The 19,467-nt window shown below is 36.5% G+C and overlaps 1 protein-coding gene across 9 annotated transcripts in view; it reads right to left on the reverse strand.

The window, feature by feature from the left end:
* CRY1 (cryptochrome circadian regulator 1) overlaps nt 1-19,467 on the reverse strand; it is a 91,850-nt gene that overhangs the window by 10,705 nt on the left and 61,678 nt on the right. For all 9 annotated transcript variants that reach the window (XM_067010042.1, XM_067010041.1, XM_067010044.1 and 6 more), the window contains 8 exons: nt 10,725-10,867; nt 8,403-8,587; nt 7,984-8,072; nt 7,288-7,428; nt 6,894-7,205; nt 5,585-5,736; nt 5,147-5,349; nt 4,946-5,041 (listed from right to left, as the gene is read on the reverse strand). In XM_067010042.1, the coding sequence (XP_066866143.1) occupies nt 4,946-5,041; nt 5,147-5,349; nt 5,585-5,736; nt 6,894-7,205; nt 7,288-7,428; nt 7,984-8,072; nt 8,403-8,587; nt 10,725-10,867 (1,321 nt within the window). The remainder of the gene's footprint in view (nt 1-4,945; nt 5,042-5,146; nt 5,350-5,584; nt 5,737-6,893; nt 7,206-7,287; nt 7,429-7,983; nt 8,073-8,402; nt 8,588-10,724; nt 10,868-19,467) is intronic.

Here is a 19,467-nt window from a genome sequence, read left to right on the forward strand (position 1 = left end):
GTGTTGACTGTTCAAGGGCAAAATCACTGATAATCATTTTCTAAAAAACACTTCTTTACTGGATGACAATTAGACACATGATCATGAAGTCAAAACATAGGGCATCAGTGAGATATACATCCTTCCTTCACCTCCTCCTCTCTCAGCACCTATCTAAAACATATGTCCTTGGAGATACAGTACAGGAATAAGGGCCTGCCAGATGAGAGTTAAACAATGGAGCAGTTACCTAGCCTGTGCAATTGTATCACCTCTCCTAAAAAGAAAAATGTTATAGGAGAATGGGTTAGCACAGAAAAGTAGATTCTAGAGAAAACATTATGGAAAAATATGAGGATCCTACCCCTAGGAGTGGTTGCATGATGGCCCGAACAAGACAATCTACTTATTTTTAAGTAGATAAGTATACTTATCATATATCTCTGGATAAAGAATTCAGTTTTTCTGGTATTGAAAATTGGGAAAGCGAATGCCCTGATCAAGGATGAGGACTTCTGGAAAGGAATATTTCCACCATAAGCTAATAAACTAATGTTCCCTGTTGATATTTTAATTCATATGATTTTAAAATTTCTAGTCTGTCATTCACAGAATGGTCACCACTAATTATAGCAAACGTTCAGGCTTTAGACTTGTAAGGCTGAAGGTCAGACTCTGGACTGTGGCAAATTCACCGTTGAATGGTACTGCTACTGGTCTTACCATCATCAGTGCTTCCCCTAATAGTGATACTTGTAATCATGCATCTTTGCATAACTCTACTGAAAACTTCACAAAATAATGTTAAGGTACTTAATTCCACTGAATTGTACATTTATTTTTATTTATTTATTTATTTTGCGATATGCAGGCCTCTCACTGCCATGGCCTTTCCCGCTGGAGCACAGGGTCCGGATGCGCAGGCCCAGGGTCCATGGCCCACGGGCCCAGCTGCTCCGCGGCACGTGGGATCCTTCCGGACCGGGGCATGAACCCATGTCCCCTGCATTGGCAGGCGGACCCTCAACCACTGCGCCACCAGGGAAGCCCCATGAATTGCACATTTAAAATGGTTAAAATGCTAAATTTTATGTTGTGCATATTTTACAATTAAAAAAACTTAAAACAAGTACATTTTTCAATTATCGTATTTACTTATTTTTATTGTTATTTTCTATTTTTCTGAATTTTCTAAACTATCTATAGTGAATAGTTTTTTAAAGCAGTTTTGAGGGATAATTTATATACCATAAAATTCAACTGTTTTAAGGGTACAATTAAATAATTTTTAGTTAATTTACAGAGTCGTGTAATCACCAGCATAATACAGTTTTAGAACATTTTCATCACCTCCAAAAGATCCCTCATGTCCATTTGCTTTCATTCTCCATTCCTACCTGTAAGCCTAAGGTAGGCACTAATCTTCTTTCTCTTTTAAAAACATGACTTTTCTCACTAGTTCATATAAGTGGAATCATGCAGCATGTGGTCTTTTGTGTCTGGCTACATCATATTTTTGAGATTTATCCATGGTGTAGCATATATCAGCATTTTGTTCCTTTTTATGAATTAATATCCCATTGTATGGATATACTCCATTTTGACTATCATGAATAGAGCTATTATAAACATTCACATATAAGTTTCTGTGTAGACATATATTTTCAATTCTTTTGGATAGATACTTAGGAATGGAATTTCTGGGTTGTATGTTAAATTTATGTTTAGCTTTTAAGAAACTGCCAAACTTCTTCCCAAAATGGCTTCACTGTTTTACACCCTACCTCTCATCAATGTATGAGCGTTCCAGTTTCTTCACATGTTACTGTCTGTCTTTTTTATTTCAACCACTCTAGTGGTTATAGGGTGACCAACTCATCCCAGTTTGGTACTCTTCAAGTATTAGCACGGAAAGTCCTGTGTCCCAAGAAACTCCTCAATGCCAGGCAATCAGTGATAACTGGTCACCCTAAGTGGGTGTGAAGTCCTATCTCTTAGTAGTTTTAATTTGCATTTCCCCAATGACTAATAATGCTGAACAGGTATTTTATAATAAAAAAAAATTTTAGTAGTCTGCTTTATTGTAACAACAAAAATACCTCAAGACATCTATGTATGTTAGTTTATTCCTTTCCTGAGCACAAAAAGTCTACAAAAATGAGAGGACAAAAATACAGTTTCTGTTGCAGAGATTAAGAATTTTTGCAGTCATTAAAAAACTTAAATCATAAAGAATCTTGCCCTCTGAAATGCCTTTAAGACACTGTAAATAAAAGCCTATGAATAGGGTAAGTATGGGACATTAAGGGATACGCTTCCAAAGTATAAGTCCTTTCTAGCATTTAAAAAAAAATTTTTTCTTTATTTTTTGGCTGCGTTGGGTCTTCATTGCTGTGCACAGGCTTTCTCTAGTTGCGGTGAGCGGGGGTTACTCTTTGTTGCAGTGCGTGGGCTTCTTGTTGCGGTGACTTCTCTTGTTGTGGAGCGCTGGCTCTAGGTGTGCCCATTTCTGTAGTTGCAGCACACAGGCTCAGTAGTTGCAGCATGCAGGCTCTAGGGCATGCGGGCTTCAGCAGTTGTGGCATGAGGGCTTGGCTGCTCTGTAGTATGTGGGATTTTCTTGGACCAGGGATCGAACCCATGTCCCCTGCACTGGCAGACAGAGTCTTAACTACTGCACCACCAGGGAAGTCCCCATGTAAGTCCTTTCAAATGGAACAGAAACCTGAGGGAAGAAATTCTTAACAGCATAGTATCCTAAGGATCTTGCCATAATCACTCCCATTTTCAGGTCCACAATGCTGTCTCCTTCATCTGCCTACTTAAATGCAACCCACCCCACCATCTTCTTTTTTTTTTTTTTTCCTAATTTATTTATTTATTTATTTTTGGCTGCGTTGGGTCTTTGTTGCTGTGTGTGGGCTTTCTCTAGCTTTGGCGAGTAGAGGCTACTCTTCGTTGTGGTCCATGGCCTTCTCATTGCAGTGGCTTCTCTTGTTGCGGAGCATGGGCTCTATGCACGCGGGCTTCTGTAGCTGTGGCACACGGGCTTAGTAGTTGTAGCTCGCGGGCTCCAGAGCACAGGCTCAGTAGTTGTGGTGCACCAGCTTAGTTGTTTCACAGCATGTGGGATCTTCCCTGACCAGGGCTTGAACCCCTGTTCCCTGCATTGGCAGGCGGAATCCTAACCACTGCGCCACCAGGGAAGTCCCCGACCATCTTCTAAGAAAAGTTTCCTAGTTCCTTCAACTCCCTTTTTTCCTATTGCATGAGGAGGTAGTGTCTTATAATTTATCACTTTTTTCATTTTTTTCCCCCTTCCACACCCCCATTTAGACTCTAAGCTCTATGTAGCTTTTATGTCTTCTATGTCTTTTGAAAGCCTCAAAGCACCTAGCTACAAAGTGTGTTATATGCAAATATTTACATGATTAGACTACTTTCAAGATTTATTAATCCTATCACAAAACATCATGTTTATAAATTTGTGAAGCAAAATTATTCCAATTTAACTTGCTAACATGATTAGTTTTGCAGATAAATACAGATTTGACTGGACTAAGAAATAGTATGTACCATCATTATCCATTAGCTAGGTAACTGGAGTCTGTTGCTTTCCACCCTCTGCCACCTGCCTGTTATCTTAGTGCTTCACAGAACTTCTGTCCCTCAAACTCATGTGTGGGCAAAAGAGGCAGTCTGTGAACTGCATAAGAAATCTGATAGAACTTTTGAAATGCTACCTTGTTAAAGTTTACTTCAAATTGTAGGAGACTCTGAGAAAGAACATTTTTGAAGTACACTGCCATCATAAGCAACAATTTGAATGCAGGTGAAACACATTCCAGTAATAAAATATTTTGTCTTATGAACACTACATTTGGCAGTATATTTGCAGGGGAGACCCAGTGATACAGGAAAGAGTATGACTTTAGGACTAGTTAGACTTGGATCTGAATCTTAGCTCAACTACCTACTAACTGTGGGATCTTGGTTAAGTTACCTAACTCTTCTAGGCTAATTTTCGCAATCATAAAATGAGAAGCCTACCACCACCTCTCAAGGTTATTGTGAGTATGTGGCCAAAATCCCCTCATACTTAGGCACAAAGTAGGCAGTCAAGATATGAGTGCTTTCGTTCCTTTCTCCTTAAGCTAATTGTTGATGCTCTCAAAAGTATGCAAAATATTTCTGAATTCAGAAATGTTCAATTTGTTAAAGGTGTTATTCTTAATATCAAATTTTGAATAGCTGACTTTTTTTTTTTTTTTTTTGCGGTATGCGTGCCTCTCACTGTTGTGGCCTCTCCCGTTGCGGAGCACAGGCTCCAGACGCGCAGGCTCAGCGGCCATGGCTCACGGGCCCAGCCGCTCTGTGGCATGTGGGATCTTCCTGGACTGGGGCACGAACCTGCGTCCCCTGAATCGGCAGGCGGACTCTCAACCACTGCGCCACCAGGGAAGCCCTAGACCAGGCTTTGTAAGAAAAAACTCATGTGCAAAAAAAAAAAAAAAAAAAAAAAAAAAAAACTCATGTGCAAAAGGACTAGAGGCCCTATGCATGTGTGTGATAAATCTTTTGGCCACATTCACAGGGCCTCTGACCTTCTTAACTAATTACCTTATAGCTGATATATACTTAAAGGGAGTAAAAAATAATGACCATTCTGAAAATATAACATTTCAGTTTCATTTTATCCTTAAAAATTGCTAACCTCATTCAGTTTGCAAGAAGATCTTTACCTTGACCCAATTCCACTATATATAATGATGTTTCTATCTCTAAAATGTCACTAATGGAGTGAGGGTATGTGTGTATGTATATGTACACATATGCATGTGTACAAGGAACCTATTACACAATTTAAAGATAGATTTTTAAAAACATTATAGTGAGGTACAATAAACAATATATTTATAATTAATCTCTTTATGTTACTAAGTGCAGAAATTTCCTTTTCACTTACTTCCACTGCTGCTACAACCTGGGATATTTTCACCAGGAGAATACCCCATGAGGCCTCCATTCCCATTAGGATTAGATGGCACTGATGCAAGAAGACCTAAAGGGAAAAAAATTTCCTATTAAGTTATGATCAAGATCAAATTCAAGGATGGGTACATAAACAGCTGCCAAAGAAACAAATCAAAGGCATTTACTGACATACCTAGTCCTCTATATCGTGAAAGCTGCTGATAGATTTGTTTCATCCTCTCAATATTCAAACGGCTTGCCTCAGCATGGTTCACCATTGGTTTAGGATAATTAACTCCTATCAAACATTTGGCTACCTTTTGAATACCTTCTGGTGCATTCCAGGGATCATAGATATATTTTGCAGGGAAGCCTCTTAGGACAGGCAAATAACGTCTTTTGGGAAAAGGAAGAAAAATTATTAATAAAATGAACTATAAGCAAATTATAACAAACTATTTATTAGCTATGAATTACCAATATCAAATCAATACCATTTAAATGATTTGTTACCCTTCTCCTCATCTCTGCTGCCCATAATGAGTGGGGAATACCTTAAGCATTGCTTAAACATGAAAAGTTCTTCCTAGGTTAGCTATTCCAAACTGAATCATAATCATTCTTGATTTACCTGATATAGTCTCCATTGGGATCTGTTCTCCTACCAAAACCAACAGGGCAATAGCAGTGAAAAAATTGTTGGAAAAAGGAACTGCAAGACAGCCACATCCAACTTCCAGCATTTATGCTCCAATCTGCATCAAGCAATAATTCTTCAAATACCTTCGGAAGTAACAGTAATCAATTAGTTTGCACACACATAATTCTCAAAGCAAGCATTTTTCCAGGTCTCTGTAAATCAAAAGTCAAGGCAAGAAAATCTAGCACAGAACTGTAAAATTAAACATTCCAAAGTTAGCTTCCTTGTCTGTGTTCTATTCTATAATGAGTTATTTCAGGGAAAGAAACATATTAGTAATATATAGATTTCTGAATAGAATTTACTATTCTAATCTTTGCAGTGTTATTGGAAGAGGGGAGAGTAAAAGTTATTAAAGTCACCAATTGAAAAGGATAAGATGGGATATGAGAAGATTAAAAAGCTAGAAAAAAAAGCAGTAAACACTTTCAAGAATGCAAAAATGCTACAAAATAAACCACCAACAAAAACTTAGAAGCTCAGTACATTGGCCTACATAATGGGAGCAATCAAATACAAATGACTTTAAAAATTCATTAGTATTATACAGTTTAAATCTGGGATTCCTTGATCCAAAAGGGAAATAGAATTAAAATAAATTATTTTTTATAAATTCGTTGTATGCTGTACATCTACCTCATGCCCAACTTTGTACTAGGAAATACAGGAGATGTAAAAAAACATAGGATCAGAAATGGTCTTCGGATAGGGGAAATTTATGATATAGGCAGGAAGGTAAAACATATATTTAAGTCCTATTATATATAACCACAAGATGTCACAAAATGTTGTATGCTTCACATTACATAATATAATTATGACTAAAAAGCTATGGTATTGAAGTGAGATGAAATGATTTATAGCTTAAAATTTATAAAACAAATTTGCTATTTCTAAGAACTCAGATGAATCCTTTATGTGACAGAAATGATCACCTATAAATATATATCGACCCAATAATTCCATAGTATTAAATCTTATAGCTCCCTTGACGGCTAGGCTGATTTAGCCATTGAAATGACTTCAGGTAAACTGAACCAGTTTTCACCAGTTCTCCTATCTGATTATGTCATTCTGCTCCCCAAAAGTGTGTCTGTAAGATGAGAATTAAATGCCTTTCTATTGAAAAAAATTAGACTATAAATGAATCTACCTAGTAGACAATTTTTAGGAATTGTTTTATAAAAGTATAGAGTTCTTCAAAATAAGGCCATACTACATTAGTTGGGAGAACACTTACCTTCATTCCTTCTTCCCAACTAATCCACAGGTCACCTCGTGTCAGGAAGCAAGCAACTGCATGTCTGGCTAAATGATGGATCCAACCCTCCTGACGAAGCTGTGTCATGATGGCATCAATCCATGGAAAGCCTGTCCGTCCTTCCGCCCATTTTGCTAAAGCTTCAGGATTCTTATCCCAAGGAATCTGAACACAGATGGGATTTCCTTCCATTTTGTCAAAGCGTGGATTATTTGTTGCTGCTGTATAGAAAAATTCACGCCATAACAGTTGCCCATAAAGGGAAAGGGGAGGGGAACTGTTCTTTTTTACCTAAGATTAAAAAGTAAAGAAGTATTATCAGCAATTTAAGAAAAAAGTATTTTGAAAAATAAGCTCCAGTTCCAGATAATACCTTTTTGTAGAGATCTGTCAGTTTGAAGTAAAAGAGTCGACATGACAAACAACCAAATCGGAGATAAGGACTGAGTCCAGTAGGGCTAGCGAGCAGGGAATTCGCATTCATTCGAGGTCTTTCAAAGTTTGCCACCCAAGCCTGAAAACACACAGAGAAAATTATGCTAACTAATTGCCTTTTCCATTTTAAAAGATTGTTTAAAGTTGAGATTTTTTAAAAAGTTACATAGTGCTTAGAAAATAAAGTATCATTTTTCTAGCCACAAATGACAGATTTTAATAAAAAACAAGAAAGATAAAAGTGATCATTCTTTTGTTTTAGCCATCCTCATGCAGTAAATTCCTAACACAAGGCTGAGAGCACCTTCAATCTGTCTCTCTGACACTGAGAAAAATATGAAATAGAAGAACTCTATCCTAGCTTCAAAGTTATAGTCATCAGATACCAGCTTACAAAGAAAGAATAGAAGGGGTAGTATTGATAGTAGCTAAAGAGGAAATAATCAGAAGAGGAGGAAGAAGGGTATTTAAATGAAGAGATAGTTGTTAATTTTCAAACAATTAGGTTTGTGCTATTTTAACTATTTCTCTCAATCCTTCTTTTTCAACAGTCTATTTTTTGTTTTTAAAAAAAGAGTGAAATTATTTTTAAAATGCCCGTTTGACAATATAAACATCATTTGTATTATCATACTTTTCTTTCCAAATGCCTTTCCAAACGTGTAAGTGCTTCAGTTTCTCCACCTGGCCACACTGCAGAAGATAAGCCATCTGTATCAAAACCTAAAAAGAAAAGGAAAGAAAAGAAAAAAAAATTGACAGTAGCATAAAAATGAAATGCCAGCCCTGGATAGGTCCGCAAAAATAGGTGATATATAACATGGTCTCTGTTCTTTAAGATGTACATCTTAAGGTGATAACAGATAGACCACATATTTATAGAACACATAAATAATGCACAGATTTATCACTTCTTAGTTTAAGAGCTTCTTTTCTTTTTTCTCCTTTCTTTTCCTTTTAGTGCAAAATACTTTACATGTCAAATTAGAAGTGGGATTTTTCTGAATGGTTTATTAACTCTTAAGCTCCACGTGTATTACCGTTTACACCTACCTAGTTCTTCCAGCGAAGGGACTCCATATTTCTCATCATGGTCATCAGACAGAGGAGTTGTGCACTTTTCTATCACTTCTGAAGTAATTGTCTCTACTGGTATCTCTAGTGGTTCCATTTTGCTGATGAGAGTCTGGAATCTTTTATAAGTAAGAGGTGGTTGTCCACCATTTAGTTCTATAATCCTATTACAAAAGTTAGTAAAATGCTGTTAGTATTAAAAAAATGACAATACATTTTGATTGATAAACTCTGAAAAGGCTTAAAATCAGAAAATTAAATGAATCACTTAAGACTTCTAGGAGAATGTTAGCTTCTTATAGGACCAAGAAACTTGTTAAAATAATTAACAAATCTAAAAATCATTCTCTTTATTTTATAGACATCTGCTAGGTATCAAAAATATAGTGTATGCAAATATCAAAACTTTTAAGACAAAGGGAATTAAGCACCTATGAGTGGAAAAACAAGTGGCTAAATAAGCCTAAAGGCAAAAACAAAAAAATTATATATATGGAAATATAAAAATATACCACAACACAGCTCAAAGAATCTCTTAATCATCAATAAAAACTAAACCAGGCCAATATTATAACAAGGAGCAATCAGCAAGTCTCATTAATTAGGATTCTATATTACCATCATGATAATCACTTGCTGTTTTCTATTGTGCTCATGTTTTTGTTAAATGTCAGCATACGTATCTTATGTATATATTTTATATTTAATTCTGATCACTAATTTCTCAATTAAGTAATACTAAAAGGAAAGATAAGCCTTACCAATGGTAGTCTGAATTAGACACAATTTGGAAATACCAATTATTCTTTTTCACTATGGCCATTTGCCTACTAGCATTTAGCCTTACTAAAAAATTATTGGTAAAATCCAACTCCATCGTTTTATGCATCAGCAACTGAAGCCTCAAGAGAATTTAATAAACTAGTCAAGGTCACATAACTAATAAATAGCAAATCAAGGTTTTCTTAATCCAAATATAGTACAGTTTTCATTATATCACATATAATTATGTATCAGTTGTACATACAGAAAGTAACCACCATAAAAACTATGCTCTCTGCTTTTAGTAATTTTGCTTTGATGTAATACTTTGAGTTTATATATAGGGTCATAATGAAATTTGTCCACTATAATGATACTACAATGATACCACTGAGGACACTGCTAATTACATAAAAGAAGCAAAATTAAAATCTTAGAAAAAATGTTTTCTATATGTTACATTTTTATATGATGGATTATATGTGATAAATACTCACACTCAATCTAACAAACATTCCAATTTTATGCACAACACTGAGTTTCCCACTTAAAGTAATTGCTCTTATCTTGTTTTGCCTCCTTGCTGTCAGCTCTCTAAAGTTAAGAAATCTGGTAAACTAGAAGGCAAGTTTATTATCGAAGGATATATGACTTCTGGCTTAATAACAAGTAAGACCCTTGACTGAATCGAACCACAATATTTTGATACACTTGGAATAAAATTAACTAGCTTGTCATGTTACTTACAGAATTAGCTTTATTAACTTGACAAAATGTGAAAATAAAAAAGTAAAATAACTTAAAAGGTACGTAAATTGTGAGATTTCAGCACTTGTAAGGATGACAGTATGCTAAAGGTTAATGTTAACAAATCTTAGGAACCTTCAAATCTTACAGCATATAAAACTTTCTAAATTTAAACTTGACCACAGAATTTTTGTTGGACAAAGCATCACCAAAAACTGATAGTTCAGGAAATATACTTTGAGAAATAAGATATTATACCATTGTTCAGAAGACTATGTAATATTATATAAAATTTGCATATGGACTTAAAATCCAGACAGACTAGATATACACACATAAAATAAAATAACTTATGACAATCATGTAAAATATATCAAGGCAGTTTGTGGCTATGTATGTCATATAAACTATAAAATTAATATTGCTAAGAGCCCAGAAAGGCAAGTTAGTAGGCTGAGTTAGAATAGTCAAAGATAATTGTGTGATGCTTTTAATAGTTTTGAAATTGAAATTCTGAGTATGTTTATCTTATGTACTTATGTCTGTAATTTTGGTATCTGTCACTGGGTAAACAAAAATCACAGAGGTTAAATAAAATGCTAAAGGTTTGACATATATTCACTTAATTCTCCCACAACTCTATTATGTATGTTTTTATTTCCACTTTATAAACTAGTCCCACAGTACATTCCCACAGTACATTTTCTATGTACTTAAAACCACTGAAGTGTACACTTAAAAGTGGTTAAGATGAAAAATATTATATGTATTTTACCATTAAAAAAAACTTACTTGTCTAGGTCATATAATGTATGTGAAATTCGTACAATTACTTCTACTCCAGCTTCAGTAGCCAGTTTCTTAATAGCTGCATCTCGTTCCTTTCCAAAGGGCTCAGAATCATATTCAATTGAAAGTTTAGTAATGTTCCATTCCTAAAATAAGAGAAAGGGGCAAAAACATACATAAATTTTAACAATTAGTTTTTCTATTATAATGACATAGGCTGGAAAAAAGTGAAAAGCTCCAATGCTACCTAGCATATAATAAACACTATATATAAGTGTTTGTCATGGTAAAATGGAAAAAAATAACATGTTACCAAGTTGCTGAAAGATTAAATGAGTCAATTCATATAAATTGTTTAGGACATAGTAGATAGTAAGTCCTCAGTGAATGATAGCTGTCATTATTACTAGCCATTTGTATATTTCTTACTTTGTGAGTTGCAGCTTATGTTTTCTTGGGTTTCTATCACAGTTAATTTTTCTCTTAAGGATTTGTAAGAGCTCCTTATATTTTAATGATAGCAAACCTTCTCTATCACCTGTGTCACTTTTTTTTCCTTAAATAGTTTGTAATTTAATTCTATGATTTTTTGACAAATAATTATTTAGTTTTTAGTTAGTAAATGTTGGAATTTAGAACAAGTCAATAACACTCCCTTCCCTTTTCCCTTTTTGAAAAGGAAGGGAATATAAGTCAGAAAACTAAAGGTAAAAATATAGATCACACAGTCTCCCAAGGTAACTGAAATAAAAACAAAAATAAACAAATGGGACCTAATGAAACTTACAAGCTTTTGCACAGCAAAGGAAACCATAAACAGAATGGAAAGATAACCACAGAGTGGGAGAAAATATTTGCAAATAATGCAACTGACAAGGGCTTAATACAAACAGCGCATACAACTCAACAGAAAAAAACCCTAAACAACCCAATTAAAAAATGGGCAGCAGACCTAAATAGACATTCCTCCAAAGAAGAAATACAAATGGCCAATAGGCACATGAAAAGATGCTCAACATTGCTAATAATTAGAGAAATACAAATCTAAACTACAATGAGGTATCACTTCACACTGATTCTGATGGTCAGATGGCCATCACTAAAAAGTCTACAAATGCTGGAGAGGATATGGAGGAAAGGGAATCCTCCTATACTGTTGGTAGGAATGTAAGTTGGTACAGCCACTATGGAAAACAGCATGAAGGTTTTTGGGTTTTTTTTGGTAATGATTTTATATTGAAAAGATAATATTTTAGACATACTGTGTTAAATAAAATACATCTAAAAAATTAACTTCACATTTTTCTTTTTTAAAGGCGGTTATTAGAAAATTTTAAATTACACATGTAGCTTCTGTTAGATAGTATTGTTCTAAGGTGTCCAAAAGCAGCTATCACCTCTAAAGGGAGGGAAAATAATTAAGCAATGAATTAAGAAAGTTCCCTTTCTTCCCTACTGCTGAGATTCACACCTCATTGTATGGAGTGTGCTGCCTCAAGAACAACCTTCCCTGTAGGGAAGAAACCTGCCAGAGAGCTAGGGCCAGAGCTGGTTCCTAGGAACAGCCCAGTGGATGGCCGAGAAACTTCCTTCAGGGTATGGGCTGACTGGAGCTGATCTGTAGAATCGGTCCACTGCATGGCAGAGAAATTTGCCAGAGGGTGTGAAAGAGCTGGAGCTTGTCCAGGAGGGCTACTGAGGTGAGGGTTACTGAGGTAAGTGCTACTGGTCCTCCCACATGCTCATTTGCTGGCTAAGGTGCTAGGAAAAAAAGTATAAAGATACCAAAAAGAAAGCCCCTTCTCTCCTGCTGTGACCTTACAAAGAACCAACAGCAATTTCTATTGACAAAACCTAAAATCAAGACAGCCGGCAAAGGAGAAAAGTTTACAGCATCCAGCTTCAGTATCACAAAGCAGGGCAAAGAAGGGTGGATTTGGAGCTGAGACAAGAAATTGTTTATTCCACGTTTATTTTCTCTATTGTTTGTCTGCTTTCAGTTTCATTGATTTCCATTCCTCTCTTTATATCCTTTCTTCTACGATTGGTTTAATTTGTTCTTTCTCTATTTTTTAAGGTAGAAACTTAGTTCTTTGATTATTTTCTAATAGAGTATTGAAAGCTATTAATTTTCCTCTAAGCACTGCTGTAGCTGAATCTCATAAATTTTGATATACTGTATTCAAATATGGTATGTTTGATATACTGTATTTCCATTATCATTCAGCTACAAAGATTTGCTATTCTCTTGCTATTCATTTTATTTTAAAGTTTATTTACTTTTTATATACTGTGATTTTATTTCAATGGCACAAATAAAGTTAGCCTATAGGAAGTTTAAATGAAACAGTATGGTAAAAACAGCAGAGAAGCAAAAATTCTAATAAGGAAGCACACTTAAAGCATGAGAATTCAATATTCATTACTGTGTCATCTTCAGTTTTGATTGACACTTGATGCCTGGAAATTTTGAAACAAACTTTGAGATCATGATGACTATTCTGAAGAGATTTCAGCACCAGCACTAAGATTTGTACATTCAGTTGGTGTGCAATTCACTTGTTAGCCATTTACATAGTGTATAGTACAGATTTGTCACAGGTCAGATCACAGTGTTGAAGGAAAGAAGTACCTTCCTGTAATTAGAAAGGATCCCCTAAACTGCACTCAGATGAAGACATCCAATGTACAAGAGCACGAAAACCATCATAATATTGTGGCTCCAAGGAACACAGTTTTGATAAGGAAAATAACCTAAGCTTCTGTTTCCCATTTTAATTACTGAAATCTCTAACAATGATAAAACTGTCACATAGGACAGTAAATGTATACAGTAATTCAATCAAACTTCTTGGAAAGTACATTTTTGCTATTCATTTTAATTTAATTCTATTGAAGTCAGAGAATATTACTCTGTAAGATTTCAGTCTTGAAATTTGTTGATAACTGTTTTGCGACTGAACATATGGTCTATCTTGGTGAATGTTTCATATGCACAAGAAAATAATGTGTATCCTCTAGTTCTTGGGTGTAGTGTTCTACAAATAACAGTTACATCAAATTGATTTCATAGTGTTATTCATATCATCCATATCTTTATTAGTTTTTGTATATTCTATCAATAAATGAGATGTAAAAATCACCAACTATGATTGTGAATTTATCTATTTCTCCCTTTAGTTTTATCAGTTTGAGATTCATGTGTTTTTATGCTATTAGTAGATAATACATATTCATGATGGTTATACTTTTTCTTTCAATACATTTCTTTCCTTCTTTCTTTTTGGCTGCATTGGGTCTTCGTTGCTGCGCGCATGCTTTCTCTAGTTGTGGAGAGCAGGGGCTACTCTTCGTTGTGATGTCCAGGCTTCTCATTGTGGTGGCTTCTCTTGTTGTGGAACACAGGCTCTAGGTACGTGGGCTTCAGTAGTCGTGGCATATGGGCTCAGTAGTTGTGGATCATGGGCTCTAGAGTGCAGGTTCAGTAGTTGTGGCGCATGGGCTTAGTTGCTCTGCATCACGTGGGATCTTCCCGGACCAGGGATGGAACCCGTGTCCCCTGCCTTGCCAGGTGGATTCTTAACTACTGCGCCACCAAGGAAGTCCAGGTTATATATTTTTGATGTTGAGACTTTACTCTTCATCTGTGGTAATTTTGTCGTGAATTCTACTTCTTTATCTTACTGATTACAAAGTGCATCTTTTCCAGTCTCTTGTATTTCAAACTACATTTCTTCATATTTAAAGTGTCTCTTCTAATCAGCATATAGTTGGTTCTTGCTTGTATTTTTATGTAGTCTGATAAACTGTCTTTTAAATGGAGAGTTTAAAAAAGACCATTTACATTTAATATAATTATTGATATAGTTGTGTTTAATTTTATCATGTTGGTAAGTTTTCCGTTTGCCCATCTCTTCTTTTACTCCTCTGTGCCCCCTACCTGCCTTCATTTGAATGAATAATATTTTTAGTATTCCATTTAAAATTCCTCTATTAACGTTTTAGAAATAGCTCTTTGGGTTATTTTAGATCACAACATGTATTGTTATCACAGTCTACCTTCAAATAATATATTACAATTAAATAATGTAAGAATTTACACATACTTCTATTTACCTTCTTCCTACCTTGTGTGGTCTTGTTACAGGTTTTATTTCTATGTTTCAAGCCCCACTATATTCATATTATTCCCTACAATTTATCAATATTAGTTGATTTTAACCTGTCAATGGTCTTTTGAAAAGAAAATAGGATATATTAATATACATAACTAAAAAAAAGTGGTCTTTTATATTACCCATATTTTTAGTGCTCTTCCTTATTTGAAGATCCTGTCTTCAGCCTAGGATTATTTTCTTTTACCTAGCAGAACTTCCTTTAATATTTCTTTTCAAAATAAATTTATTTATTTATTTTTGGCTGCATTGGGTCTGTGTTGCTGCGCATGGGCTTTCTCTAGTTGTGGCAAGGGGGGGCTACTTTTTGTTTCAGTGTGTGGGCTTCTTATTGCAGTGGCTTCTCTTGTTGTGGAGCACAGGCTCTAGGTGCATGGGCTTCAGTAATTGTGGTGCATGGACTTCAGTAGTTGTGGCACGTGGGCTCTGTAGTTGTGGCTCGCAGGCTCAGTCATTGTGGCACAAGGGGTTAGTTGCTCCGAGGCATGTGGGATCTTCCCAGACCAGGGATTGAACTCATGTCCCCTACGCTGGCAGGCAGATTCTTAACCACTGTGCCACCAGGGAAGTCCCCTTTTAATATTTCTTATAGTATAGATCTGATGGAAATAAATTTTCTCTGCATTTGTCTGCCTGAAAATGTGCCTTCTCTTTTTTAAAAAATGAATATTTTTACTATTTCTAGCTTTTTAAAAATGCCATTCCATTGTCTTCTGGACTCTTTTTTTTAAAAAATAAGAAACCATCAGACACTCTTAGTGTGGTTCCCTGAATATGTCCTTTCTCTTCTGGCTGCTTATAAAATTTTCTATCTTTGGTTTTCAGTTAATTGATTATGATGTGGTAAGATGTGGTTTCCTTTATGTTTATGCTGTTTGGGGTTTGTTGAGCTCCTTGGCACTGTAGGTTGATATCGTCCATCAATTTTGGAAACTCAATTATCTCTTCAAATATTTTTTTTCTGTCCCTCTCTCTCTCTCCCTCTTTTTCCTAGGTCTACAATTATGGATATGTTAGGCCATTTACTATTGTTCCACAAGTCTCAGACACTCTATTCCCTTAAAAAAAAAACTTCTTCCTCTTTGTGCTTCAGTTGGGATACTGTCTTCAACTTCACTGATCTTTTGTTCTGCTCTGTTCAATCTGGATAAACCCAATTAATGAATTTTCATTTTTGATATTGTATGTTTCAGTTCTAGGAGTTTCATTTGGTTCTTTTTAATACTTTCCATTTTTGTACTAAAATTACCATCTCTTTACATAGTTTTTCACCTGTTGACTAGATCCTCTACTATCTACAGCATAATTATTGTAAAGTCCTTTCTTTATTCTAATCCCAACATCTGCATCAACTGTGGGACTGGTTCTACTGACGGTTTTTCTTTTACTTGATTGCAAGTTACATATTCCTGCATGTGTCTCATAATTTGTGATCATACAACAGACAATGTTATAAAAGACTAGAAACGGAATAAACAACATTTATCTCAGAAAAGTGCACAGTCTTTGCTCTGATAGAAGTTGAATTGCTGGAGTCAGTAATTGAGATGGGTCTGGGCTTTGTTGCTGCTGGAATTAAATTTCATTCACCACTGGCTTCAAATATTTTGAGGGCAGGATTCAGATTTTTCTTCAACAGGGCTTGAGATGTGAGTACTAACAAGACTCCAGATGTCTCTCTCTGCTTTACAGCCCAGTCACTAGCTTTACAAACTATAGGACATCTCTCTCTGCTTTGCTGTCTACCCATCAGCTTTATGGTTGCTAAGGACTTCTCTTTGTTTTCCAGCCTTGTCCCCTAATTTTCTACACCTCTGGAGGCACCTTTCTACCCTGATGTCCTGTCTCCAGCTTCAGTGAACTGCTACTTTGCACTAAGTGAATGCCCAGTGCACTTCAATGAGGGATCCCTCTCTTCTGCCTCGCCCCAGCCTTTGGCACACTGCCACTGGTACTCCAAGAAGGCACTGTAAGAAAGAACTGGAGAGTGGGTGTAAACTTACTCTGTGACTAGGGCTTCTTGAAATTCTAATCTGCCATGTCAGCCCACATATGACCACAAAAAGCTTGGTAAAATTTTATCTGGTTTCCCTTCACTCTCAACTATGGTAGAATCCCTTCTCTTCCTGCTGTGATTCCAGGGATGTAGCCATGGGTCTCTTCTTTCCCATGAAAGTCTCATCCCTTTATGCAATTTGGTTTACTTAGGTTTCTTTGTGTCATCAACTCTCTAATAGGTTAAACACAAACAAAAAAACCTATGATATTGTGGCATATTTACTTCCTTCACATTGTTAAGACAGGAATGTTGGTCTACTGAAACTTTCTACATCTTAACCAGAGGTGGAAGTCCCTAACTACTCTTTAGCCCCGTTTTTTTTTTTTCTTTTCTTTTTTTTTTTTTTTTTTGTGGGACGCGGGCCTCTCACTGTTGTGGCCTCTCCCGTTGCGGGGCACAGGCTCCGGGCGCGCAGGCTCAGCGGCCATGGCTCACGGGCCCAGCCGCTCCGCGGCATGTGGGATCTTCCCGGACCGGGTCACGAACCCGCGTCCCCTGAATCGGCAGGCGGACTCTCAACCACTGCGCCACCAGGGAAGCCCTAGCTCCGGTTTTATTTTAAGCAACACGCGGTTAACCTTTGAATTTCAATAGTAAATATAACAAGATTTCATGTAGTATTAAAATATTTTCATGTGAAATGAGTGAATATTCACTTTGCAATTTTAGGCACTAAGATTCATATCTGTTTTTGTGTATCACAATTATTTGTTTAACCATTCAGAAGGCATAATATGAACCACTAAATGGATGTGCAGTTCTTAAACAGTCAGAGTAATATTGTGAAAATAATTAAGAAACATAAAATTTTTAGAAAACAAAGTAATAAATAACAAACTTCCTGGGAGAAAGCATTTAAAGTAGTATAATTACATTAAAAAATGTTATCTCACAAAATAACCCAAACATAAAGAAGGTAAAGCTCTAAAAATTTCCACACATCCATCCATTACCCCTTCCTTTACTCCATAAATCTAGTCTCAGGGTTTTATTTTTTTTTTTATTTTTATTTTTTTTTGTGGTACGCGGGCCTCTCACTGCTGTGGCCTCTCCCATCGCGGAGCGCAGGCTCCGGACGCGCAGGCCCAGCGGCCACGGCCCACGGGCCCAGCCGCTCCGCGGCACGCGGGATCCTCCCGGACCGGGGCACGAACCCGCACCCCCCGCATCGGCAGGCGGACCCCCAACCACTGCGCCACCAGGGAAGCCCTAGTCTCAGGGTTTTAAACACAATTTATATGTTTAAGGTTCCTAAGTTTAGTACAGACTTCTCCCCTGAGCTCTGGACTTGAATCCCACTCAACAGATACATTCAGATGTCTAAAAGGTGTCTCCAACTTAAAATGTTAAAAAAGGTGAACTCCTGATTTTTCCCTAAACTTGTTCCTCCTACATAGTCTTCCTCATCTCACTAAATGGCAACCCACTGTGTCATTTGCCCAGGCTAAAAACCTAGGAGTCATCCTTGACTCTCAAATACCACATATAAACAAACCCTATAGCCTCTATATAAAAAATATACCAAAATCCTACCACTTCTCAACACCCCTACTGCTACTCTAGTCCTAGTCACCATCATCTTGTTTCCAAATAACTGCCATGGTCTCCTAATTGATCTTTCTGCTTAAGTCCTTACAGCATTTCCATTCTCCAGTATCTATTCTCTACAGACAGAGTGATTATTTTAAATGTAAGTGAAATCATGTCACTCCCCTATTCAGAAATCTCTCACGGCATCCCATTTCACTCAGAGTAAAAGCCAAAGTCCTTAACATGGTAAAGCCCTGTGATCTGGCTCCTGCAACCTCTCTGACCCTATCTCTTATTTTCACTCACTGTGCTCTGGCTAGAGCACACTGGCCTCCTTCTTTGCTGTTCCTAAATAAGTCATGGCACACTTCCACATCAGGGCCTTTGTAACTGCTGTTCCCTCTGCCTATGACACTCTTTCCCCAAGCTGCAGTAGCTTAGCAGCTTAAAAGAACTGATTAATTCTCCAAGTCTGTCAGTTAACTAGATGGTTCTTCTGTTGGTCTCACCTGGGCTCACTCACAAGCTTGCAATCAGCTGGCAGCTTGGCTGGTGCCAGAGCATCTAAATGACCTCTCTCACACATTTCAGACCTTGGTGCTGGCTGTTGGTTGGCCCACTCTCTCTACACGTGGTCTCCCATAATTTGACATTCTAGCCCAGTCCTTACATGGTACAAGGAGCATTCCAAGTGGGCAAAGGTAGAAGCTGCAAGGTCACTTGAGGCCTAGGATTTGAAATTCGGTATCTCCTTTGGCACTCGGTATTTCCTTTGGCACTTAATGAAAACAAGATATAAGGCCAACCCAGATTTAAGGGAGGAGAAAGTAAACTCTACCTTTTGATGAACAAGCTGTAAAATTTTGTGGATTCAATATATCAACACCCCAGATATCTGCATGGCTCTATCTCTTCATATATTTGCTCAAAGTTTACTTTATCAGTGAGGCCTTCCGTGATTCCATATAAAGTAACTATCCTT

This window comes from Kogia breviceps, chromosome 12, assembly GCF_026419965.1.
Source record: "Kogia breviceps isolate mKogBre1 chromosome 12, mKogBre1 haplotype 1, whole genome shotgun sequence".
Taxonomy (NCBI): domain Eukaryota; kingdom Metazoa; phylum Chordata; class Mammalia; order Artiodactyla; family Physeteridae; genus Kogia; species Kogia breviceps.